Genomic DNA, 27,018 nt, shown 5'->3' on the forward strand with positions numbered 1-27,018 from the left:
TATGCCAAGTACATAGCCCACAATGTCTTGTTTAGGGGGCTTCAATGGTTGCTCCCACTCCGCTTTCACAAGAGCAAGGGGACCCCTAACACGGTGAACAAAGAGGAGTTCAAAGGGGCTGTAGCCCACTCCTTTCTGGGGTACCTCCCTGTAGGCAAAAAGGAGGCATGGCAAGAGGACATCCCATCTCCTTCTGAGTTTTTCAGAGAGTCCCATGATCATGCCTTTGAGAGTTTTATTAAACCTCTCAACCAATCCATTTGTTTGTGGATGATAAGGTTTGGTGAATTTGTATGTTACACCACACTCTTTCCACATAGCTTTGAGGTATGCATACATGAAGTTACTACCTCTGTCTGATACGACTTCCTTAAGGAAACCCACCCTAGAAAATATTCCCAGAAGGGCCTTTTCCACTGCAGGTGCTGTAGTGGTCCTTAAGGGGATAGCTTCTGGATACCTTGTGGCATTGTCCACCACCACAAGGATGAATCTATTGCCAGAAGCTGTAGGAAGGTCAAGGGGGCCAACAATATCAACCCCTACCCTCTCATAGGGCACCGCAACCACTGGCAGTGGGATTAAGGGGGCCTGTGGGGTGCCACCAGTCTTGCCACTGGCTTGGCAGGTGACACAGGAATGACAAAACTACTTAGCATCCTCTGACATTTGAGGTCAGTGAAAATGGGGAACACGTTTGTACCATGTTTTGCTTTGCCCCAGATGTCCAGCCAAAGGAATGTCATGTGCCAGAGTTAGGAGGAATTCCCTACACTGTAAAAGGATGACCAGTCTCCTGGTGGCACCAGGTTTAGGGTCCCTTGCCTCAGTATAGAAGAGATTATTCTCCCAGTAAACTCAATGGGCATCATTGACATCCCCATTCTGCTGTTTGACAGCTTGCTGTCTGAGACCCACTAGTGTGGGACAAGTCTTCTGTGCCACACTCAGTTCCTCCCTGGCAGGCCCCCCTGCACCAAAAAGCTCAGCTGTGTCAGCTTTAAGCTCATCTGGTGTAGGTTCTGCATAGGGAATAGACTCCTCCTCATCAAAAGGGGAATCATCTGGAGAGGGAGGGTTAATGGAAAGGGTTTGCCCTTTCTACCCCGAGGTTTGGGAGCATTTGGTCCATTGTTCCAGGATCCAAGTTTCCCTGTCCTCTTTGCTTCTTGGCCTGAGCCCTAGTAAAAGCAAAGATATGCACTGGAATGGCCAGCATTGCTGCATGGGCCTCCAACTCCACTTCAGCCCAAGCTGAAGTCTCTAAATCATTTCCTAAGGGACACTCTAAAGGTAAGTCAGTGGATACCACAACGTTCTTTGGACCAGTAACCCCCACCCAGTTGAGATTCACAACAGCCATTGGGTGGCTTACAGTGTTGTTATAGGCGCATGTCACTTGGTACTGATTAAACAGTAGGTGTTGCTCAGGGGATAACAGTTTCTCCATCACCATAGTGACACTGGCACCTGTGTCCCTGTAGGCCTCAACTTGAACACCATTTATTAGGGGTAGTTGCTTGTACTTATCCATATTAAGGGGACAAGCAACTAAGGTGGCAAGGTCAATGCCACCATCAGAGACTAAAACAGCCTCAGTGGTCTCCCTAACTAGACCAACCCCCACTACATTACTAAAAGTGAACCCAGCCACACACTTTGACTGCCTATTAGTAGTGTTCTTCCCACCACCACTGCTATTACTAGGGGCACTAGTGTAAGAAGAGGGGGTTGTGGTAGTGGGAGGCTTGGTGTTTCTCTTTGGGCAAGTGGGGTGACTTGCCCAATGGCCTTTAGCTTTACATAAATAACACCATGGCTTTTTCTAATTGTGTGAAGAGGATTTTTGTGGGCCTGTTAAAGACTCTGAAGATTTATCTTTGTCCCCACCCTTGTCATGAGACTTACCATCCTTCTTCTTGCTGTCTTTGTCACCCCCTGTATGAGCTTTTCTGCTAATCCTTGTTCTGACCCATTGGTCTGCCTTCTTTCCCACTTCTTGGGGAGAGGTCAGATCTGAGTCCACAAGACACTGATGCAACAAATCAGACACACAATTGTTCAGTATATGCTCTCTCAGAATTAAGGTATACAGGCTTTCATAGTCAGTCACCTTGCTGCCATTTAACCAACCTTCTAGGGCCTTCACTGAACAGTCTACAAAGTCTATCCAATCCTGTGAAGACTCCTTTCTGGTCTCTCTCTGAACTTTATTCAATACTGCTCAGTGGTTAAGCTCAGACCATCCAAGAGTGCACTTTTGAGAATGTGATAGTTGTCTGAGTCATCCTCCCTGACAATAAGGAGTCTGTCTCTCCCCTTGCCAGTGAAAGACAACCACAGGATAGCAGCCTACTGCGCTTGAGGGGCCCTCTGAACTTTACATGCCCTCTCAAGAGCAACAAACCACTTATATATGTCATTCCAATCCTTGTAAAGGGGAACAACCTTGTGCAGATTTCTGGAATCAAATGTAGGTTCCCTAACACTGGAGTTCCTGAAACTACTGCTGCCCCCATGGGGAATAATCCTTCTGAAGGTAAATATTATACACAATATATACACTAGAGACCAAAATCATGTAAGTGAATAGTCACAGAATAGTGCAAACAGTAGGAAATACCATAGAATGCAGTTGGAAGAAATAGGCTTAGGGGCAACACAAACCATATACTAAAAAAGAGGAATGCCAATCATGAATTCCCCCTAGGCAAGTGTAGTGTGTAGAGGGGCACTGGGAGTGAAAGAAAACCTCAAAGGTGAGTTAAATACCCCACTCCAGAGCCCAGGAAAGTAGGAGTAGAGTACTGCAAGTTCCCTCAAGACACAGTACAAGCCTTGATAAGAGTTATTGCAAGGACCAAGCAAGACTGCAAGCAACAAATGCTGGATTTCTGGCCCTGAAGACCTGTAAAGAGAGGAGACCAAGTCCAGTAGTTGCAGAAGATTCCATGAAGGACAGGAGCTCCCACCAACCTAGAATATAGTGCAAAAGAGGATTCTCCAATTGAAAGAAGTCTGCAGAAGGGCACCAAAGAAGGTGGCTGAGGGTTCCTGCGTGATGCAAAGGATTTCCCATGTCGAGTTGTTGGATGCAGGTGAGTTGCAGCACTGGATTTGTCCAACAAGCCTTAGTTCAAGCAATGCCGGGACCCATGAGGGACCTGGGGGCCTCAACTCAGACTGAGGAGGCAGAGGGTGTTCCCAACACTGGAGAGAACCCACAGATGACAAGGCAGCACCCACAGAGGTCCCAGGACACAATGACAAAGAAGGTGCAAATTGCGGTTGCTGCAGCACTACAAAAGAAGGTCCCACGCCACCGGAGAACGACTCAGCGAGTTGAGCATCGCAGGTTAGAGTGCTGGGTACCTGGGCCGAGCTGTGCACAAAGGATTCTTGCAAATTTGTCACAGAGGCCTCAGGAGCTAGAGGTGACACGGTGCACAGGGGTACTGTCGCAAACCGGAAAGGCAAGCTCTTATCTCCTCCAAATTTGGACAACAGGACCTTAGGACAGTCTGAGTCAAAGAGATCCACTACCTGTGTTCCAGGGAGCAGGCTCATCGTCAGGACAGGAGTCCAAGAGAACCGGTCATCATCTTAGAAGGTGCCTGCTGGAGCAGGAAAGTGACTCCGTCACTTCACTGGAGATTTATTTTGTCCTTCTGGTGCAGGGTGAAGATAGGGAATCCTCAGAGCATGCACACCTTGGAAACTGTTGCAGTTGCTGGCTGGAGCTGAAGTTGCAGAGTCACAGTAGCCTTCTTAGATACTTTGTTGGAGTGACAGCAGTTCCTGGTGCAGTCTGCGGTTGATCCGACGGTCAGAGGATGAAGTAGGAGTTGGAAAGGATTCCTCGTGGAAACTTGTAAGCTGAATCTGAAGAGGAACCCACAGGAGAGACCCTAAATAGCCCTAAGAGGGGGATTGGCTACCTAACCAGGTATGCACCTATCAGGAGGGGTCTCTGACGTCACCTGCTGGCACTGGCCACTCAGAGATCTCCGGAGTGTCCCCGCACCTTGGAAAACAAGATGGCTAACACCAGGGGCACACTGGAGGAGCTCTGGACACCACCCCTGGGGTGGTGATGGACAAGGGAGTGGTCACTCCCCTTTCCTTTGTCCAGTTTCACACCAGTGCAGGGACTGGGGGTCCCTGAACCAGAGTAGACTGGCTTATGCAAGGAGGGCATCATCTGTGCCTTTCAAAGCATTTCCAGAGGCTCTGGGAGGCTACCCCTTCTAAGCCTGTAACACCTATTTCCAAATGGAGAGGGTGTAACACCCTCCTCCCAAAGGAAATGCTTTGTTCTGCCTTCCTGGGACTGAGCTGCTCAGACCCCAGGAGGGCAGAACCCTGTCTCTGAGGTGGCAGCAGCTGTAGCTGCAGTGCAAGCCTCAGAGAGCTGGTTTGGCAGTACTAAGGGACCATGGTGGAGCCCCAGGAGGCATGGGATTGCCCCCCCAATTCCAGATTTGGAATGGGGGGACATTTCCATGATCTTAGACACCTTATAGGCCATATTTGGAGTTACCATTGTGAAGCTACATAGAGGTATTGTAGTGTATGTGTGTAATGGTATCCCCGCACTCACGAAGTCAGGGGATTTGGCCCTGGACAGCGTGGGGGCACCTTTGTTAGTGCTAGGGTGCCCTCACACTTAGCAACTTTGCACCTAGCCTTCAGTAAATGAAGGTTAGACATATAGGTGACTTTTAAGTTACTTAGGTGCAGTGAAAATGGCTGTGAAATAGTGTGTGTACTATTTCACGCAGGCTGCCGTGGCAGTCCTGTGAAAGGGTTTGTCTGAGCTCCTTATGGGTGGCAAAACAAATGCTGCATTCCATAAGGATCTCCTGGAACCCCAATGCCCTGGGTACCTAGGTACCATATACTAGCGACTTATAAGGTGGGTCCAGTGTGCCAATTGGAATTGGTAATTGAAGTCACTAAACTATAGTGACTAATTTGGAAGCAGAGAGAGCAAAAGCACCTAGGTTCTGGTTAGCAGAACTTCAGTGACACAGTTAAGCACTACTGACACCACACACATTAGGCCACAAACTATGAGCACTGGGTTCCTGACCAGGAGGGTCCCAGTCAGACAGGCAAAACATACAGACAAACAGGTAGAATTTGGGGGTAACATGCCAAGAAAGATGGTACTTTCCTACAAGGCAGAATACCCATGTGGTCTTCCCATACACAGGTGATGCATTACACTATTTACGGCAACCGATATATTAAGTTCCACTAATGTTGGAGGTCCTTGATGAGTTTGTTGAAGTATCTGGGTTACTTGTTAATAGATCCAAATCAAAATTGTTAATTGATGTTAGAAATGGGGTTTCTGGTTGGCTACGGTATGCACCTCAGCCAGGCAGAACTTACCCACTCTAGTCAGGGCAAGGGAGTTACACGTCCAAGATAACCCCTGCTCACCCCCTTGATAGCTTGGCACGAGCAGTCAGGCCTATCCCAGTAAACACAACACTGAGCTATGTAAAAATAATTTGTATTGCACAAAACATAATTAGACCAACATTACATGTAAGTAATACCCTGCTACCTTAGCAGTTGGCAGAATGTTACACAAGTTACTAATACTCTGCAAGAATACGCAGTTGTCACATTAGAATACGTAAGTACTCAGGATTCTGCAACATAAGCAGTAGTCAGGAATTACAGTAAAGGTTCTATGCACTTGCAAGGAATAACTTCTAAATACCCATAGAAGGAACATTAGAGAACATATCACAAGTCATAAAAATACATATCAGCTAGACATGCCCCTAAAAGGTACATCAGCACATATATGTTATGTCATACAAGCAGGTAGGAAACTTATGAGTCCCCCATGGCCCATACCACGCTATTAGAGGAAAATATGTGTCCCACAGTACCGGATTGATATGAAGAGGCACTCCCAGTGCCTAACAGAGGAACGAGGGCCACCCGGTGCTCCTATGCACAAATGGGGGCCACGTGGTGCTCCTGGATAGAGAGGGCCAATCTGCGCCTCTCCTCGTAGAAAACATGCCCCTCTGGGGGCCCACAATTTGGAGGGGGGGCCTGCTTCGGCCTCCTCACACCCTGTCCTCGGGGTGGGGGGCCGGGTGGGGCCCAACAAGCAGATATGGGGGCGAGAGGAAGGGACCTCAATTGAGGTCTCCCTTCCCCGTTCTGAACAAAATGCTTTCCCGGTATGAAAAAGAGGAGCGTTCTGCTCCTAGCGCAGAGACCGGGGAAGGGGGTGCTTCCTGCGCCCTCCCCGCGTCCTGCAATGCAGTTTTTCCGGAACTCGGACCCCTCCGGGGGCCCGAGAAGGCACTCGCCCGCACCCGACGTGGTGCGCGAGTGTTTCAAGTTGTTCCTGGGCCGCTGCAGTGAGTTCTTTTGGGATATAGGCAGCTGGTGCCCCGGGGGCACTCCCGGGATCGGACCGTGCCCAGGGGGTGCCGACAGGAGCACGCTTGCTCCGTTTGGCTTCTCCTTGGGCCCCGGGGGCACTAGAACTAGCGCGGACCTCGCGCTAAGCAAAAATCCAAAGCCCCGGGTTGCGGCGGTGAATCCTGGCAGGGAAGAGGGGCCGTGAAGAGCGCAAGGGGCACTCCGATGCTCCCGGGCTGCGGGGGCGATCTTGGGGGCCTCAAGGGGTGCTTTTTAAAAGCGCCAAGGCCTCACTGTGACCCCGGCTCTGGCGGTGATTTTTCTGGGCACCAACAGGGTGCTTTGGAAAGCGCTAAGGACAAATCTGCAGGGATCGTTGCAGGGGTTAGGGGGCCAGACCACCCTGGCCCTGGGAACAAGCAAAAACAAGAAGAAGCACAGGGCTGGTGGGCCCAGCTACAGGCCAGCACAAGGGGTGCAGATGGTGGCAGTGCCTTCTAGTGACCAGGCAGGTCACAGGTCAGCACAGCAGCCGCAGTCCAAGGCGGTTTCGCGGTGAGTCCATTCATCAGCGTCCTGTGTCCAGTTTCAAGAATGTTTAAATTGTGGGGAAAATTCCCCTGTACTTATACTGGGTTTACAGTGTGTTTTGCAATGGCCAGGAGAGAGGGTTCCAACCAGTTACAACTGGTTCTGTGTGTGCCCTTTCTCTCCTCCAGCACAGGCTCCAAACATCAATGGGGGGGTAAACGACCCTATTGTGTGAGCTCAGGGCACAGCTTTTACAAATGCAGGTGTGCCCCGCCTCTCCCTTTTCTCAGCCCAGGAAGGCTTTACAATATGTAGACGCACCTCTGTGACACCTCCACCCTCCCTGTGTCCAGGCTGTCTGAGAAGTATGCACAAAGCCCCAACTGTCAGTCTGCCCAGACGTGGATTGGAGGCAAGCTGCAAAACACCAGTCATAAGCACTTATAAATGCACACTTTCTAGAAGTGGCATTTCTGTGATAGTAATAAAAAAAATACACCTACACCAGTAAGCAGCATTTCTTACCACTATCACAACCATACCAAACATGCCTACGCTACCCCTCATAAAGCAGACAATACCCCTTACACATAAGGCAGGGCATTTCCAATGCAATCCTATGAGGAGGCAGCACTCACAGCAGTGAGACACCAAGTTAGGCTGTTTTTCACTACCAGGACAGGCTACGCAACATGTCCTGCCTTCTACATACATGGCACCCTGCCCAAAGGCCTAGCTAGGGCATACCTTAGGGGTGACTTACATGTAGTAAAAGCGGAGTTCTAGGCCTGGCAAGTAAATTTAGATGCCAGGTCCCTGTGGCAGGAAACTTCGCACACAGGCTCTGCGCTAGCAGGTCTTAGATAGGTTTGACAGGCTACTTCAGTGGGTGGCGCAAGCAGCGCTGCAGGCCCAGTAGTAGCATTTAATTTACAGGCCCTGGGTATAGGGATACCAATTCACGAGGGACTTATAGGTAAATTAAATATGCCAATTAGGTATAATCCAATCATACCAAGTGTGTAAGGGAGAGCACATGCACTTTAGAACTGGTTAGCAGTGAAAAATTGCTCAGAATCAAAACGTCAGCCAACAAAGGTCAGAAAAATAAGGAGGCAAAAAGCAAAAAGTCTGGGGAATGACCCTGTAAAAGGGCCAGGTCCAACAATTGGTATACAAGAACAGGACTTGCCCCAATTAGATCTCCCACTGGAAACGAAGGTAGTCGGATATCTTGGGATAAGACTTACACATGACATAGCAGAGTTTGAGGCCGCAAGTATAGGCACAGCAATGGAGTGACTGAAACCTGTTTTGAAATTTGCGAACATTGTCTTCATGTCTCCTTGATGTGGTAGCTGGCATTGGTAAAAACTATAATATTGCATCGATGCCTGTGTGTGTTTCAGGGGACCCTGTATGAGATCCACAGAAAAAATGTTATGGCGCTAGATAAGCTGGTTATTGAACTTTTGTGGGCCTCAGGAAGAAAGATAGTTAGCCTAGCCACCCTCAAATGCACTTGGCATACACAAGGCCTCGAATAGCCCAACCTAGAACTTTACAGACTGGCTGCAAAGCTGCAACTAGCAGTTCATTGGCCTGATGAGAATGAGAACTGGGAGAGTCAGCTAGAAGAGTACCTGTGTTGATGTCCCTCTGTTGGAACTATTACTCATGGGTCAAGAGACCCAGACATGCTGCCTTATGTGGCCCGATAAGTGTGTGATGAGTGGGAGGGGACAGTTAGGATTGTACTGAAATGGGCCCCTACATGCAAGATATGCAGTTTTGGATGTTTCATCCATTTAACCTCATTGCTCAAACTATGTCAATTGACAAATGGCGAGACAGTGGATGTGAGCTCCTATGAGACCTCTACCTGGTGACAGGATCATTACATTGACAGATGCTATGGAAACATTTCAGCTAGGAACACAACAGCTGCTGCAGTTTGCGGAAAATTGTGACGACAGCTCACAAGATGTGGGCAACCTTTACCGAGGTCCCCAAGGTGTCCCAGACCTTGGGAACACTGTTAAATATGGCTGGTGGCTGGAGACTGATTCACATGTATATAGGGCACTGACCAAAGATATGCCTATGTGTGCGAGTCCAGTGCAGGCCAAGTGGCAGGATCTTAACCAAGCACATTTCATGCAATATTCCCAACACTGTCCCAATCATGTCCCCTCTGCTCTAGACAAAGGCCCGAATTCCTACATATATTTTGGGGGTGCCCAAAGCTTGTGGATTACTGGGAGTCGAACCTTAAATCCATGAACGCAGCCACAGGGAGGGCTATTCCTAGGGAGGTGAGACAATGCAAGTTAAGGCTGATCCCGGTCAAGAAAAGGAGGAAACTCATTAGGAGGTTCCTTCTGCTGGGGCTTGTCTTGACCAACCATAGACTTGCTATATGCTGGTTGTCCACAGCTGCACCTGACATAAAAGACTGGAGGAGGGACATTGCTGGATGTGGGAATGCTTAGGAGGGTCACATACGTAAAACACGCAGAGACAATAAACTTGCAGATGACTTGCAGGCCTTGGCGCAATGCTCACCAAACTCTTGGAGCCCTCAGATGTGCTACCACCATAGATATACATGTTGACATGAGTTTCTGAGTCTGCTCAGAAGCACTGGTTTGAGGCAGGTGTGAGTGAAGCGGGTCTAGGGTAGCCATTGTTTAAGTCTGCCATCCCCTCATGATGAATGGAGTTGAGCATATGGTGCCTGATTTCAAACTATGATGTGCTAGAGCTGGGGGATAGTGCTACAGCTGATAGCTGAAATGTATTATGAGCAATTCACAGGGAAACATTCTAATGTTGCTTATGAAAAAATGTTAATAAAAATGTGTACCAAAATAAATCAAGTGTTGTTTGATATTTGGGTGTGTTGTGTGTGGCTTTAATCTGTGAGGTTTGAGGAACCTGAGATGCATCTCTGCAGTCCAGTTGATTGCTGTAATACTCAAAGATTATGCTCTTAAGTGAAGATGGAGCCAAAAATGAAGACAGATTATTCCACGTGGACTCGTCTACTGTTTACACCTATACCTTTTGGTTTATGAGTCCTAGAGAAAGGTCTGACATTGTCAGATCAGAGGGCCTGGTTTATTTTTCGGCGGACCGGCTACTTTGTCACAACATTGATGGATATCTCGGCTGACGAAATATAAATCCTATTATTTCCTATGTGGTTTGTATTTCGGCAGACGGGATATCCGTCACCGTTGGGATGGAGTAATCCACCTGCTGAAATCTAAATCAGGCCCAGAGTCATTTATAACATCCAGCTGTGTCCTCTTGTGTACCATATTGGAGCATCAACAGACATCACACATTGACCAGAAATTAGAACAAATACATCCACTGGAAAAGCCCAGACATATTGATTTTGACAATGCATGTTGATCTTTCTTTGAAAAAATAACATTAGTGACCAGGTTGACTGTCTAATGTCGAAGGCAAAAAATCAGGATTGACAAGGAAATTCAGATTTGATGCAATGAAGACTGCCAATAACAACATGACACAAAGTAATTGTAAAGCACCTTTTGTGATAAAGTCACCACCACAAACGTGGAGTCTGTGACTTTTCGACGGTTTGCGACTAGACTTTTTGTTGCAAACCATTGATACATCTGGTGCAGAAGCAGAGCTTGGAAGGAACACCCTCAACACATCTCTTCCAAATAGTATGTTGGTGTCCAGTCAAACTCACTCTCTTAAAATGTGCTTTCTACATGGATAATAACTTTTTTGCTATCATAAACTACTAATCAGTGTTTGTGACTGCAAAAATGGTGTGCATCCTGGCCTATCCTTTTGCTGTGTATCAAGTAATGGTCAGTGCCTAATTGGTGCCATTAGTTTCTTGTGGTAGGCACCGCACTCATTTTGTGGACAGGTACTTAGCATCTGATTTTGACTCACAGCAAAAGAGAAAAAGGGAGAAAGAAACAGAAAGGTAGAAAAGCAGCAACAAAGGAAGAAAGCAGGGAGGTTAAATAACCTGCAGGAGTGATATAAAGAGACAGGAAGTGTAATCTGGTGGAAGAAAGAGAATTGAGGTGAAATCTAGACCAGGCAGTGTTGTTATGTGAGTACCCTGGCATTCCATAACATCACCAAGAAAAACTTTGGACCCATGCACTTACTGTTCATAAACGAAGCACTGAAAGTATCCATAAGTAGAAAGACACATAGGGGCATATTTATACTCCGTTTGCGCCGAATTTGCGTCGTTTTTTTCGACGCAAATTCGACGCAAAACTAACTCCATATTTATACTTTGGCGTTAGACGCGTCTAGCGCCAAAGTTCATGGAGTTAGCGTCATTTTGTTGCGTGAACACCTTCCTTGCGTTAATGATATGCAAGGTAGGCGTTCCCGTCTTAAAAAATGACTCCGATGCATATGCGTCGTATTTATACTCCCGGGCAAAAATGACGCCCGGGAGTGGGCGGGTCTAAAAAACCCGCATTAGCGCCGGATTTTAGCGCCTGGGTCAGGGCAGGCGTTAAGGGACCTGTGGGCTCAGAATGAGCCCAGAGGTGCCCTCCCCTGCCCCCAGGGACACCCCCTGCCACCCTTGCCCACCCCAGGAGGACACCCAAGGATGGAGGGACCCACCCCAGGGACATTAAGGTAAGTCCAGGTAAGTATTTTTTTTAATTTTTTTTTGTGGCATAGGGGGGCCTGATTTGTGCCCCCCTACATGCCACTATGCCCAATGACCATGCCCAGGGGACAGAAGTCCCCTGGGCATGGCCATTGGGCAAGGGGGCATGACTCCTGTCTTTGCTAAGACAGGAGTCATTTCAATGGGGGATGGGCGTTGTAAAAAAATGGCGCAAATCGGGTTGTGGCGATTTTTTTGCCTCAGCCTGACTTGCACCATTTGTGGACGCCCATACGCCATTTTCCCCCTACGCCGGCGCTGCCTGGTGTATGTCGTTTTTTTTAACGCACACCAGACAGCGCCGGCGGCTAACGCCGGCTAACGTCATTGAATAAATACGGCGCCCGCATGGCGCTTCAGAATGGCGTTAGCCGGCGCTAAATTTTTTGGCGCAAAACTGCGTAAGCGCAGTTTTGCGTCAAAAAGTATAAATATGGCCCATAGGACGTAATTAAGTCGGATAAAAGGGGTTCTTGATAATTTTAGTTCTAGGATGCCTAAAAGATAAAGTTTTTCACTGAGGGGTTCTGAATGACATTAAATAGACAGTGAGAGCGAAGCTGGAGTTGTCCATGATGTTACTCAGATTCCCAAGGTGAAAAACATCCCTGTAATTAATTCACTTTTTACCCATTAATAATTTAATGTTATGTATGGCTCCCAAAATCACCTGCCCCTGCTTTCAACTGGTACACCGTGGCAGAGGGGCAAAGGGAGAGCCAAACGTAACATAGTCTTCCAAAGGTTACAAAAAAGACAAAAATCCTTAAGTGCTATCCTTGACCAACCCCTGCCCTCCTTCTCCATCCTGCAGCTGTGCTTTCTGTTTTCAGTCAAAGCAGCCAAGCAGACAGTTCCGGTAGGCTCTCAGGGAGGTCGGTCAGCCTGGCCTGGAAGACATCACAAATGCGGTTACCAAGTTTTGTTAACTGTTGTGATGTCATAGCAGTAGGTTATGAGATTCAGAAACTGAAATAACATTAGAGGCTCTACATGAGAGCCATACTTAATTAACATTACTCTTACAGATGGCTCTCATGGAAAGGGGCATGTAGCTCCCATCCTGTCTTTTCCTTTGCCCTCTTTTACTTTTAAATATCAGGAAATTCCTGATATTTAAAAGCAGCAGGTTTGTGAGTAGCGGTGAGTGAAATTTGCATAAATTGCATTTGTGTAATTATGTAAATTTTTGGGTAAAGTATGCAAAATTACATACACTTATGCAGAATGTGAAACCATAATTTGGTGCTATATTTTAACACAATATATGAGCACATATCCGTTTTGTAAAATGAGGATACATTTTGATCTAAAAATAGCACAAAAAAGGAAAAGCACCACCAAGCCGCAGTTGCTCTTGTTATTGGCGTTTGTGTTGTTCCTGTTCATCTGCTGTAAATGTTTGCTGCAAATGGCACGTCATTACACTTCAGGTTTTAATCGCAGCATTTCTGTAATTTTGCGCAACAAGCATATTGTGAAATCACCGGACATCATGCCAGCATAATTTTTGCTTGGGGCTAGTTGTGAGTTCTTTTTGAAAAACATACATTTAAAAAAAAAGCAGTCCAAATACAAAATTTAACTTAGTTTTGAACCTTTCTTTTACCTCAAGATTTCATTTTTTGGAACATTTTTAAATAAATGGGCTTGATTATTGCCGAGTCTTTAATTTTGCTCGTTCTTTGCGCTCACGTAGATGGAGTGTAATTCGTATTACAAGTGTAATTGCGATTACTTGTGTTAGCTGTTAGAAATATTTTGCACATTTTCTTTTTGTACATCTACATCAGCAATATATGTTTGTCTCAGGCGACACTTGGTGGGAGCAGAAAATGTTTTGTGGGCAGTGTCTGCTGTTGTCCCATATACTATGATACCAACATACAGCACACAACTCAGAACGTGGATAGACAGGTTTATCTAGCATGCCTTTTCGTATGTGATTTTACATCTTGCATGTTTCTTTTTCGTGTGAATGGATAGTGGAGACTTTCAAAGGTATGCATTATGACATAATTTTACTCACAGATGGTGAAAATATGATTGGTCCATAAAAACCACTGCTATAGTTGCAGATTTCAGACAGGTGCCCTCCCTCATGGAATGCGCATAAAATCTGTAAGGGGAAAATATGCAATTCCCTACTCACAAGTAGCTTCCAAAATAACAGCACACAAGCAACATAAATGTTTTACATTGATCATTAAAACCTTTTTTTCTACAGTCTTTAAACATAAAAAAATACAATGAAGACATTTTATTGATTAATTCTTAAACCTTTTGGAGCAACTTTTGAAAGAAGGTTAGCCTTTTTCATTTTTAAACTGTAAGATATTGGGTGTAGTGTTTGAGGGGAGGGTAAAGGCCACAGTCCTTGTCTAGGCGAACCACAAAAGCCACTAAACTAACCTATGCTTAACTCTCTGAGAACTTGGCATGAAAACAGTAAGGTTTAAGTTAGAGACAATGTTTAAAGTGTATGTGCAACACACATAAAGTAATAAAGTGAAAACACAGCACAAGAAAAAACACATACCAATTTGGAAACATATAGTAAATCTTAATAAATACAATGATACCAGAGCAACAAAAGTCCAATAGGTAGAACCGGAGATATTAAATTTCGAAGTTTTGAATGAAAATAGCACCTACAAGCACAAAGCGCCACTCGCGGTCTTCTGGTCAGCTGCGGGAAAGCCACAAGTTCCAGCCAACCATGACGGAGCACAAGTTGGAAACAGGGACCAAGTAAGTCCCACTGAAAAGTTACCTTTAGAGTCCGGTGCAAAGAGTTCCGTTCAAGAAGTAGGAGGCCGCTAGTGAGAGGCAGAGTTTCACTGATCGTCATTGCTATAGTGTGAAGAGCAGGCCATGTGCAACAGGCTGTCATCGCTATAGCACGAAGAGCCAGTCAGGCATCATCAATAGGCATTGCTGTAGCTTCATGTTGACAATCACTGTGGACTGTCATTGCTGTAGTTTGAAGTGTGGCTCCTGTGTTACAGATAGTCGCTGGCAGTCGCTGTAGCATGAATAGCAGGTCTCACAGGAGCTTCACATTGTCGGTATTCACAGGCAGCAGAGTCTTGGCATGCTGAGTCCGGTTGGTGGTGGCGAGGAGTGGAAACATTGGAATTTTCACCTTTTTTGCAGAGGAGTACACTCTGATTCCAGCCAAGAGTCCATGACCATGGAAGACATCCATTTGGGATAGAGAAGGTCCAGTTGCAGCAGGTCAGCTGGGCATTGCAGGGAGGCCTCTAAAGCTTGTTGTGTCCCAGTAGCTCACACAGGAGGTCAGCCAACTGACCCTTGGAATCACTCAGGGTTAGCCTGGGATGAAGGTAAGCAGGTCCAATCTTCCTTCTCTGCAAGGAGGTCCTCAGCAGCGGGGCAGCAGCGGGGCAGTCCTTCTTGTGGAGTGGCCACAGGTCCAGGAGTGTTCTGAAGAGTGGCTCTGGAGATCCAATATTTATACCTAGTGCCAGCCTGTATACGGGGGCATTCCCTGTCCTATCCCCATATACACTTCTGGGAAGGTCTTCCCATTACTCCGTCAAGTCTTTAAATTGTCTAGTAGTGACAAAAGACAGGGCAAGCCTGGTGTCAGATTCCTTTGTATGTGTAGGAGGAAAAGCCCTTTGAAGTGTGACTGGGGCTGGCCACAGATCCTGACAGGATGGCCAATCCTGCCGCCCACCTAAGCCCCCTTTGTGTTTCTGTTTGAAGGCGATACACAGACCTTAACAGCAGAGCCATTCATAGACATGTGACCCAGGGCAATGGCAGAAGGCACAAAAGGGTGGGACAACAAAAGGTGAAGTTTTCATAACTGTGATTTAAAATCCAACTTTACCATTAACAGGGATTTTAAGTTACAATTAATTTGAGTGCAAACTTTATATTGATATCTGTTTCCCATCCAATGTAAGCACTTATTAAATGTAATAAGGTAGCCCCTTGTTAGTCAAAAGGAGAGATAGGCTATACAGTAGTGAAAAAACAACCTTAGACATTTTTTACTGCCAGGACATGTAAAACTTGAGTACACCCATCCTACTTTTTAAATGCAATTCACACTGCCCCACACGCCCTTTAGGCGAGTTGCAGCACTGGATTTGTCCAACAAGCCTTAGTTCAAGCAATGCCGGGACCCATGAGGGACCTGGGGGCCTCAACTCAGACTGAGGAGGCAGAGGGTGTTCCCAACACTGGAGAGAACCCACAGATGACAAGGCAGCACCCACAGAGGTCCCAGGACACAATGACAAAGAAGGTGCAAATTGCGGTTGCTGCAGCACTACAAAAGAAGGTCCCACGCCACCGGAGAACGACTCGGCGAGTTGAGCGTCGCAGGTTAGAGTGCTGGGTACCTGGGCCGAGCTGTGCACAAAGGATTCTTGCAAATTTGTCACAGAGGCCTCAGGAGCTAGAGGTGACACGGTGCACAGGGGTACTGTCGCAAACCGGAAAGGCAAGCTCTTATCTCCTCCAAATTTGGACAACAGGACCTTAGGACAGTCTGAGTCAAAGAGATCCACTACCTGTGTTCCAGGGAGCAGGCTCATCGTCAGGACAGGAGTCCAAGAGAACCGGTCATCATCTTAGAAGGTGCCTGCTGGAGCAGGAAAGTGACTCCGTCACTTCACTGGAGATTTATTTCGTCCTTCTGGTGCAGGGTGAAGATAGGGAATCCCCAGAGCATGCACACCTTGGAAACTGTTGCAGTTGCTGGCTGGAGCTGAAGTTGCAGAGTCACAGTAGCCTTCTTAGATACTTTGTTGGAGTGACAGCAGTTCCTGGTGCAGTCTGCGGTTGATCCGACGGTCAGAGGATGAAGTAGGAGTTGCAGAGGATTCCTCGTGGAAACTTGTAAGCTGAATCTGAAGAGGAACCCACAGGAGAGACCCTAAATAGCCCTAAGAGGGGGATTGGCTACCTAACCAGGTATGCACCTATCAGGAGGGGTCTCTGACGTCACCTGCTGGCACTGGCACTCAGAGATCTCCGGAGTGTCCCCGCACCTTGGAAAACAAGATGGCTAACACCAGGGGCACACTGGAGGAGCTCTGGACACCACCCCTGGGGTGGTGATGGACAAGGGAGTGGTCACTCCCCTTTCCTTTGTCCAGTTTCACACCAGTGCAGGGACTGGGGGTCCCTGAACCAGAGTAGACTGGCTTATGCAAGGAGGGCATCATCTGTGCCTTTCAAAGCATTTCCAGAGGCTCTGGGAGGCTACCCCTTCTAAGCCTGTAACACCTATTTCCAAATGGAGAGGGTGTAACACCCTCCTCCCAAAGGAAATGCTTTGTTCTGCCTTCCTGGGACTGAGCTGCTCAGACCCCAGGAGGGCAGAACCCTGTCTCTGAGGTGGCAGCAGCTGTAGCTGCAGTGCAAGCCTCAGAGAGCTGGTTTGGCAGTACTAAGGGACCATGGTGGAGCCCCAGGAGGCATGGGATTGCCCACCCCCATTCCAGATTTGGAATGGGGGGACATTTCCATGATCTTAGACACCTTATAGGCCATATTTGGAGTTACCATTGTGAAGCTACATAGAGGTATTGTAGTGTATGTGTGTAATGGTATCCCCGCACTCACGAAGTCAGGGGATTTGGCCCTGGACAGCGTGGGGGCACCTTTGTTAGTGCAAGGGTGCCCTCACACTTAGCAACTTTGCACCTAGCCTTCAGTAAATGAAGGTTAGACATATAGGTGACTTTTAAGTTACTTAGGTGCAGTGAAAATGGCTGTGAAATAGTGTGTGCACTATTTCACGCAGGCTGCCGTGGCAGTCCTGTGAAAGGGTTTGTCTGAGCTCCTTATGGGTGGCAAAACAAATGCTGCATTCCATAAGGATCTCCTGGAACCCCAATGCCCTGGGTACCTAGGTACCATATACTAGCGACTTATAAGGTGGGTCCAGTGTGCCAATTGGAATTGGTAATTGAAGTCACTAAACTATAGTGACTAATTTGGAAGCAGAGAGAGCAAAAGCACCTAGGTTCTGGTTAGCAGAACTTCAGTGACACAGTTAAGCACTACTGACACCACACACATTAGGCCACAAACTATGAGCACTGGGTTCCTGACCAGGAGGGTCCCAGTCAGACAGGCAAAACATACAGACAAACAGGTAGAATTTGGGGGTAACATGCCAAGAAAGATGGTACTTTCCTACAAGGCAGAATACCCATGTGGTCTTCCCATACACAGGTGATGCATTACACTATTTACGGCAACCGATATATTAAGTTCCACTAATGTTGGAGGTCCTTGATGAGTTTGTTGAAGTATCTGGGTTACTTGTTAATAGATCCAAATCAAAATTGTTAATTGATGTTAGAAATGGGGTTTCTGGTTGGCTACGGTATGCACCTCAGCCAGGCAGAACTTACCCACTCTAGTCAGGGCAAGGGAGTTACACGTCCAAGATAACCCCTACTCACCCCCTTGATAGCTTGGCACGAGCAGTCAGGCCTATCCCAGTAAACACAACACTGAGCTATGTAAAAATAATTTGTATTGCACAAAACATAATTAGACCAACATTACATGTAAGTAATACCCTGCTACCTTAGCAGTTGGCAGAATGTTACACAAGTTACTAATACTCTGCAAGAATACGCAGTTGTCACATTAGAATACGTAAGTACTCAGGATTCTGCAACATAAGCAGTAGTCAGGAATTACAGTAAAAGTTCTATGCACTTGCAAGGAATAACTTCTAAATACCCATAGAAGGAATATTAGAGAACATATCACAAGTCATAAAAATACATATCAGCTAGACATGCCCCTAAAAGGTACATCAGTACATATATGTTATGTCATACAAGCATACAAACTTATGAGTCCCCCATGGCCCATACCACGCTATTAGAGGAAAATATGTGTCCCACAGTACCGGATTGATATGAAGAGGCACTCCCAGTGCCTAACAGAGGAACGAGGGCCCCCCGGTGCTCCTATGCACAAATGGGGGCCACGTGGTGCTCCTGGATAGAGAGGGGCAATCTGCGCCTCTCCTCGTAGAAAACATGCCCCTCTGGGGGCCCACAATTTGGAGGGGGGGCCTGCTTTGGCCTCCTCACACCCTGTCCTCGGGGTGGGGGGCCGGGTGGGGCCCAACAAGCAGATATGGGGGCGAGAGGAAGGGACCTCAATTGAGGTCTCCCTTCCCTGTTCTGAACAAAATGCTTTCCCGGAATGAAAAAGAGGAGCGTTCTGCTCCTAGCGCAGAGACCGGGGAAGGGGGTGCTTCCTGCGCCCTCCCCGCGTCCTGCAATGCAGTTTTTCCGGAACTCGGACCCCTCCGGGGGCCCGAGAAGGCACTCGCCCGCACCCGACGTGGTGCGCGAGTGTTTCAAGTTGTTCCTGGGCCGCTGCAGTGAGTTCTTTTGGGATATAGGCAGCTGGTGCCCCGGGGGCACTCCCGGGAGTGGACCGTGCCCAGGGGGTGCCGACAGGAGCACGCTTGCTCCGTTTGGCTTCTCCTTGTGCCCCGAGGGCACTAGAACTAGCGCGGACCTCGCGCTAAGCAAAAATCCAAAGCCCCGGGTTGCGGCGGTGAATCCTGGCAGGGAAGAGGGGCCGTGAAGAGCGCAAGGGGCACTCCGATGCTCCCGGGCTGCGGCGGCGATCTTGGGGGCCTCAAGGGGTGCTTTTTAAAAGCGCCAAAGCCTCACTGTGACCCCGGCTCTGGCGGTGATTTTTCTGGGCACCAACAGGGTGCTTTGGAAAGCGCTAAGGACAAATCTGCAGGGATTGTTGCAGGGGTTAGGGGGCCAGACCACCCTGGCCCTGGGAACAAGCAAAAACAAGAAGAAGCACAGGGCTGGTGGGCCCAGCTACAGGCCAGCACAAGGGGTGCAGATGGTGGCAGTGCCTTCTAGTGACCAGGCAGGTCACAGGTCAGCACAGCAGCCGCAGTCCAAGGCGGTTTCGCAGTGAGTCCATTCATCAGCGTCCTGTGTCCAGTTTCAAGAATGTTTAAATTGTGGGGAAAATTCCCCTGTACTTATACTGGGTTTACAGTGTGTTTTGCAATGGCCAGGAGAGAGGGTTCCAACCAGTTACAACTGGTTCTGTGTGTGCCCTTTCTCTCCTCCAGCACAGGCTCCAAACATCAATGGGGGGGTAAACGACCCTATTGTGTGAGCTCAGGGCACAGCTTTTACAAATGCAGGTGTGCCCCGCCTCTCCCTTTTCTCAGCCCAGGAAGGCTTTACAATATGTAGACGCACCTCTGTGACACCTCCACCCTCCCTGTGTCCAGGCTGTCTGAGAAGTATGCACAAAGCCCCAACTGTCAGTCTGCCCAGACGTGGATTGGAGGCAAGCTGCAAAACACCAGTCATAAGCACTTATAAATGCACACTTTCTAGAAGTGGCATTTCTGTGATAGTAATAAAAAAAATACACCTACACCAGTAAGCAGCATTTCTTACCACTATCACAACCATACCAAACATGCCTACGCTACCCCTCATAAAGCAGACAATACCCCTTACACATAAGGCAGGGCATTTCCAATGCAATCCTATGAGGAGGCAGCACTCACAGCAGTGAGACACCAAGTTAGGCTGTTTTTCACTACCAGGACAGGCTACGCAACATGTCCTGCCTTCTACATACATGGCACCCTGCCCAAAGGCCTAGCTAGGGCATACCTTAGGGGTGACTTACATGTAGTAAAAGCGGAGTTCTAGGCCTGGCAAGTAAATTTAGATGCCAGGTCCCTGTGGCAGGAAACTTCGCACACAGGCTCTGCGCTAGCAGGTCTTAGATAGGTTTGACAGGCTACTTCAGTGGGTGGCGCAAGCAGCGCTGCAGGCCCACTAGTAGCATTTAATTTACAGGCCCTGGGTATAGGGATACCAATTCACGAGGGACTTATAGGTAAATTAAATATGCCAATTAGGTATAATCCAATCATACCAAGTGTGTAAGGGAGAGCACATGCACTTTAGAACTGGTTAGCAGTGAAAAATTGCTCAGAATCAAAACGTCAGCCAAACAAAGGTCAGAAAAATAAGGAGGCAAAAAGCAAAAAGTCTGGGGAATGACCCTGTAAAAGGGCCAGGTCCAACAATTGGTATACAAGAACAGGACCTGCCCCAATTAGATCTCCCACTGGAAACGAAGGTAGTCGGATATCTTGGGATAAGACTTACACATGACATAGCAGAGTTTGAGGCCGCAAGTATAGGCACAGCAATGGAGTGACTGAAACCTGTTTTGAAATTTGCGAACATTGTCTTCATGTCTCCTTGATGTGGTAGCTGGCATTGGTAAAAACTATAATATTGCATCGATGCCTGTGTGTGTTTCAGGGGACCCTGTATGAGATCCGCAGAAAAAATGTTATGGCGCTAGATAAGCTGGTTATTGAACTTTTGTGGGCCTCAGGAAGAAAGATAGTTAGCCTAGCCACCCTCAAATGCACTTGGCATACGCGAGGCCTCGAATAGCCCAACCTAGAACTTTACAGACTGGCTGCACAGCTGCAACTAGCAGTTCATTGGCCTGATGAGAATGAGAACTGGGAGAGTCAGCTAGAAGAGTACCTGTGTTGATGTCCCTCTGTTGGAACTATTACTCATGGGTCAAGAGACCCAGACATGCTGCCTTATGTGGCCCGATAAGTGTGTGATGAGTGGGAGGGGACAGTTAGGATTGTACTGAAATGGGCCCCTACATGCAAGATATGCAGTTTTGGATGTTTCATCCATTTAACCTCATTGCTCAAACTATGTCAATTGACAAATGGCGAGACAGTGGATGTGAGCTCCTATGAGACCTCTACCTGGTGACAGGATCATTACATTGACAGATGCTATGGAAACATTTCAGCTAGGAACACAACAGCTGCTGCAGTTTGCGGAAAATTGTGACGACAGCTCACAAGATGTGGGCAACCTTTACCGAGGTCCCCAAGGTGTCCCAGACCTTGGGAACACTGTTAAATATGGCTGGTGGCTGGAGACTGATTCACATGTATATAGGGCACTGACCAAAGATATGCCTATGTGTGCGAGTCCAGTGCAGGCCAAGTGGCAGGATCTTAACCAAGCACATTTCATGCAATATTCCCAACACTGTCCCAATCATGTCCCCTCTGCTCTAGACAAAGGCCCGAATTCCTACATATATTTTGGGGGTGCCCAAAGCTTGTGGATTACTGGGAGTCGAACCTTAAATCCATGAACGCAGCCACAGGGAGGGCTATTCCTAGGGAGGTGAGACAATGCAAGTTAAGGCTGATCCCGGTCAAGAAAAGGAGGAAACTCATTAGGAGGTTCCTTCTGCTGGGGCTTGTCTTGACCAACCATAGACTTGCTATATGCTGGTTGTCCACAGCTGCACCTGACATAAAAGACTGGAGGAGGGACATTGCTGGATGTGGGAATGCTTAGGAGGGTCACATACGTAAAACACGCAGAGACAATAAACTTGCAGATGACTTGCAGGCCTTGGCGCAATGCTCACCAAACTCTTGGAGCCCTCAGATGTGCTACCACCATAGATATACATGTTGACATGAGTTTCTGAGTCTGCTCAGAAGCACTGATTTGAGGCAGGTGTGAGTGAAGCGGGTCTAGGGTAGCCATTGTTTAAGTCTGCCATCCCCTCATGATGAATGGAGTTGAGCATATGGTGCCTGATTTCAAACTATGATGTGCTAGAGCTGGGGGATAGTGCTACAGCTGATAGCTGAAATGTATTATGAGCAATTCACAGGGAAACATTCTAATGTTGCTTATGAAAAAATGTTAATAAAAATGTGTACCAAAATAAATCAAGTGTTGTTTGATATTTGGGTGTGTTGTGTGTGGCTTTAATCTGTGAGGTTTGAGGAACCTGAGATGCATCTCTGCAGTCCAGTTGATTGCTGTAATACTCAAAGATTATGCTCTTAAGTGAAGATGGAGCCAAAAATGAAGACAGATTATTCCACGTGGACTCGTCTACTGTTTACACCTATACCTTTTGGTTTATGAGTCCTAGAGAAAGGTCTGACATTGTCAGATCAGAGGGCCTGGTTTATTTTTCGGCGGACCGGCTACTTTGTCACAACATTGATGGATATCTCGGCTGACGAAATATAAATCCTATTATTTCCTATGTGGTTTGTATTTCGGCAGACGGGATATCCGTCACCGTTGGGATGGAGTAATCCACCTGCTGAAATCTAAATCAGGCCCAGAGTCATTTATAACATCCAGCTGTGTCCTCTTGTGTACCATATTGGAGCATCAACAGACATCACACATTGACCAGAAATTAGAACAAATACATCCACTGGAAAAGCCCAGACATATTGATTTTGACAATGCATGTTGATCTTTCTTTGAAAAAATAACATTAGTGACCAGGTTGACTGTCTAATGTCGAAGGCAAAAAATCAGGATTGACAAGGAAATTCAGATTTGATGCAATGAAGACTGCCAATAACAACATGACACAAAGTAATTGTAAAGCACCTTTTGTGATAAAGTCACCACCACAAACGTGGAGTCTGTGACTTTTCGACGGTTTGCGACTAGACTTTTTGTTGCAAACCATTGATACATCTGGTGCAGAAGCAGAGCTTGGAAGGAACACCCTCAACACATCTCTTCCAAATAGTATGTTGGTGTCCAGTCAAACTCACTCTATTAAAATGTGCTTTCTACATGGATAATAACGTTTTTGCTATCATAAACTACTAATCAGTGTTTGTGACTGCAAAAATGGTGTGCATCCTGCCCTATCCTTTTGCTGTGTATCAAGTAATGATCAGTGCCTAATTGGTGCCATTAGTTTCTTGTGGTAGGCACCGCACTCATTTTGTGGACAGGTACTTAGCATCTGATTTTGACTCACAGCAAAAGAGAAAAAGGGAGAAAGAAACAGAAAGGTAGAAAAGCAGCAACAAAGGAAGAAAGCAGGGAGGTTAAATAACCTGCAGGAGTGATATAAAGAGACAGGAAGTGTAATCTGGTGGAAGAAAGAGAATTGAGGTGAAATCTAGACCAGGCAGTGTTGTTATGTGAGTACCCTGGCATTCCATAACATCACCAAGAAAAACTTTGGACCCATGCACTTACTGTTCATAAACGAAGCACTGAAAGTATCCATAAGTAGAAAGACACATAGGGGCATATTTATACTCCGTTTGCGCCGAATTTGCGTCGTTTTTTTCGACGCAAATTCAACGCAAAACTAACTCCATATTTATACTTTGGCGTTAGACGCGTCTAGCGCCAAAGTTCAGGGAGTTAGCGTCATTTTTTTGCGTGAACACCTTCCTTGCGTTAATGATATGCAAGGTAGGCGTTCCCGTCTTAAAAAATGACTCCGATGCATATGCGTCGTATTTATACTCCCGGGCAAAAATGACGCCCGGGAGTGGGCGGGTCTAAAAAACCCGCATTAGCGCCGGATTTTAGCGCCTGGGTCAGGGCAGGCGTTAAGGGACCTGTGGGCTCAGAATGAGCCCAGAGGTGCCCTCCCCTGCCCCCAGGGACACCCCCTGCCACCCTTGCCCACCCCAGGAGGACACCCAAGGATGGAGGGACCCACCCCAGGGACATTAAGGTAAGTCCAGGTAAGTATTTTTTTTAATTTTTTTTTGTGGCATAGGGGGGCCTGATTTGTGCCCCCCTACATGCCACTATGCCCAATGACCATGCCCAGGGGACAGAAGTCCCCTGGGCATGGCCATTGGGCAAGGGGGCATGACTCCTGTCTTTGCTAAGACAGGAGTCATTTCAATGGGGGATGGGCGTTGTAAAAAAATGGCGCAAATCGGGTTCTGCTGATTTTTTTGCCTCAGCCTGACTTGCACCATTTGTGGACGCCCATACGCCATTTTCCCCCTACGCCGGCGCTGCCTGGTGTACGTCGTTTTTTTTAACGCACACCAGACAGCGCCGGCGGCTAACGCCGGCTAACGTCATTGAATAAATACGGCGCCCGCATGGCGCTTCAGAATGGCGTTAGCCGGCGCTAAATTTTTTGGCGCAAAACTGCGTTAGCGCAGTTTTGCGTCAAAAAGTATAAATATGGCCCATAGGACGTAATTAAGTCGGATAAAAGGGGTTCTTGATAATTGTAGTTCTAGGATGCCTAAAAGATAAAGGACGCATCAATGTCGGCTATTAAAACCTGCATGCAAGAGGGCGGTCACAGAGCGCTACTTTTTAACGTGCACAAACACCCTCGGGACAAGATGAAAGACAGGAAAACGCAGCCCACTGGCTCAGAGTGCAGCCTACGTTGAGAGTCACGTACATGCCACAGCGCCATGGGCAACCGGTATATGACAAGGAAAGGAAGCTTACACAAGAGATTTGTTTTTAAATGTCAGTCCCCCTACAAAGACAACAAACCGGTTCAGAATTCTGCTCAGACCTGAATATAAATCAAACGTATTTCAGATTCGCACAGTCTCATGAAGTTGCAAACAGCAAAAACGCATAAAGTTCCAAAAAGGGCGCCGCTGTCCATTTATCTGTCAGTCCAAGAACTGTCTCAAACTCACCTGGAATAGCATGTCGGCTCCAGAGCTGCCCCATTGTGCTCTGTCACAACACACACTGAGAAAGGTATGTGGCAAATGCTTTGCAACAGCAACCCGACGGGAGAGGGGCGTGGTTAAACTCTGTTATTGATCCCTCGGAGTGTTGAAGCGACAGGCAAGAAAACCACAGCCAGGGTGTGACTCGCAGAACGCCTGGAGGAAGAAGGAAGGACACTTGCTGTTTTTTATACAGTATTTGATGTAGAAGGGACTTCACAAACAATTGGTATCTGAACACTTTGCAAAAAACATTTTTTTAATGAAGCAATAGCATTTCAAACAAACCAAGTAGAAAAGTTCGAGTTTCTAAATTTAAAACGGAAACTGAGGTTCATTTCGTTTGAAAATAAAGATAGGTTTTGGAATTTTTGATGAAGGTACGTTTCAGTAATATTTCATTAATATTTAAAAGTAAAATACAGTTGATATATACTGGGTCCAAGTATGAGTAACATTAAATCCTGTCCCGGGCATGCTACGAGTTTGATTTTAATTAACACATCTGATAATTACTGGCTGTGTTAAATCGTCCAACTTTCATTAAATGTTGGCAGGGCAAACCTGCCGAAAGTTCACTTGGGAATACAAACAGTAATTACCACACCATACGGATTTTGGTGAAGGTTAAACACCAAAACCTGCATGTTATTCTCCACAAACGTATTAGGTGTTACATACCTACCTTGTGTTACTGTTCTTTATCAGGGAATATAAATAATGCCTCAACTCACAATCAGGCCCATATAATTATAGATGGGTAACAATGAATTATGGGGAAGTTTTTCACTGAAGGGTTCTGAATGACATTAAATAGACAGTGAGAGCGAAGCTGGAGTTGTCCATGATGTTACTCAGATTCCCAAGGTGAAAAACATCCCTGTAATTAATTCACTTTTTACCCATTAATAATTTAATGTTATGTATGGCTCCCAAAATCACCTGCCCCTGCTTTCAACTGGTACACCGTGGCAGAGGGGCAAAGGGAGAGCCAAACGTAACATAGTCTTCCAAAGGTTACAAAAAAGACAAAAATCCTTAAGTGCTATCCTTGACCAACCCCTGCCCTCCTTCTCCATCCTGCAGCTGTGCTTTCTGTTTTCAGTCAAAGCAGCCAAGCAGACTGTTCCGGTAGGCTCTCAGGGAGGTCGGTCAGCCTGGCCTGGAAGACATCACAAATGCGGTTACCAAGTTTTGTTAACTGTTGTGATGTCATAGCAGTAGGTTATGAGATTCAGAAACTGAAATAACATTAGAGGCTCTACATGAGAGCCATACTTAATTAACATTACTCTTACAGATGGCTCTCATGGAAAGGGGCATGTAGCTCCCATCCTGTCTTTTCCTTTGCCCTCTTTTACTTTTAAATATCAGGAAATTCCTGATATTTAAAAGCAGCAGGTTTGTGAGTAGCGGTGAGTGAAATTTGCATAAATTGCATTTGTGTATTTATGTAAATTTTTGGGTAAAGTATGCAAAATTACATACACTTATGCAGAATGTGAAACCATAATTTGGTGCTATATTTTAACACAATATATGAGCACATATCCGTTTTGTAAAATGAGGATACATTTTGATCTAAAAATAGCACAAAAAAGGAAAAGCACCACCAAGCCGCAGTTGCTCTTGTTATTGGCGTTTGTGTTGTTCCTGTTCATCTGCTGTAAATGTTTGCTGCAAATGGCACGTAATTACACTTCAGGTTTTAATCGCAGCATTTCTGTAATTTTGCGCAACAAGCATATTGTGAAATCACCGGACATCATGCCAGCATAATTTTTGCTTGGGGCTAGTTGTGAGTTCTTTTTGAAAAACATACATTTAAAAAAAA

General features: G+C 46.7%; 1 protein-coding gene across 2 annotated transcripts in view; it reads right to left on the reverse strand.

Moving 5' to 3' along the window:
• The window catches only part of LOC138304019 (protein-glutamine gamma-glutamyltransferase E-like), a 300,263-nt gene extending 275,021 nt beyond the window's left edge, over positions 1-25,242 (reverse strand). Inside the window, exon 1 of one of the 2 annotated variants that reach the window (XM_069243667.1) lies at positions 25,149-25,242. In XM_069243667.1, coding sequence (XP_069099768.1) covers positions 25,149-25,182 — 34 coding nt within the window. In that variant the 5' untranslated portion in view covers positions 25,183-25,242. The remainder of the gene's footprint in view (positions 1-25,148) is intronic. The other variant, XM_069243666.1, reaches the window with a different exon arrangement.
• Between the last annotated feature and the right edge of the window lie 1,776 nt (positions 25,243-27,018).

The sequence above is a fragment of the Pleurodeles waltl genome, chromosome 7 (assembly GCF_031143425.1).
Source record: "Pleurodeles waltl isolate 20211129_DDA chromosome 7, aPleWal1.hap1.20221129, whole genome shotgun sequence".
In the NCBI taxonomy this organism is placed as follows: domain Eukaryota; kingdom Metazoa; phylum Chordata; class Amphibia; order Caudata; family Salamandridae; genus Pleurodeles; species Pleurodeles waltl.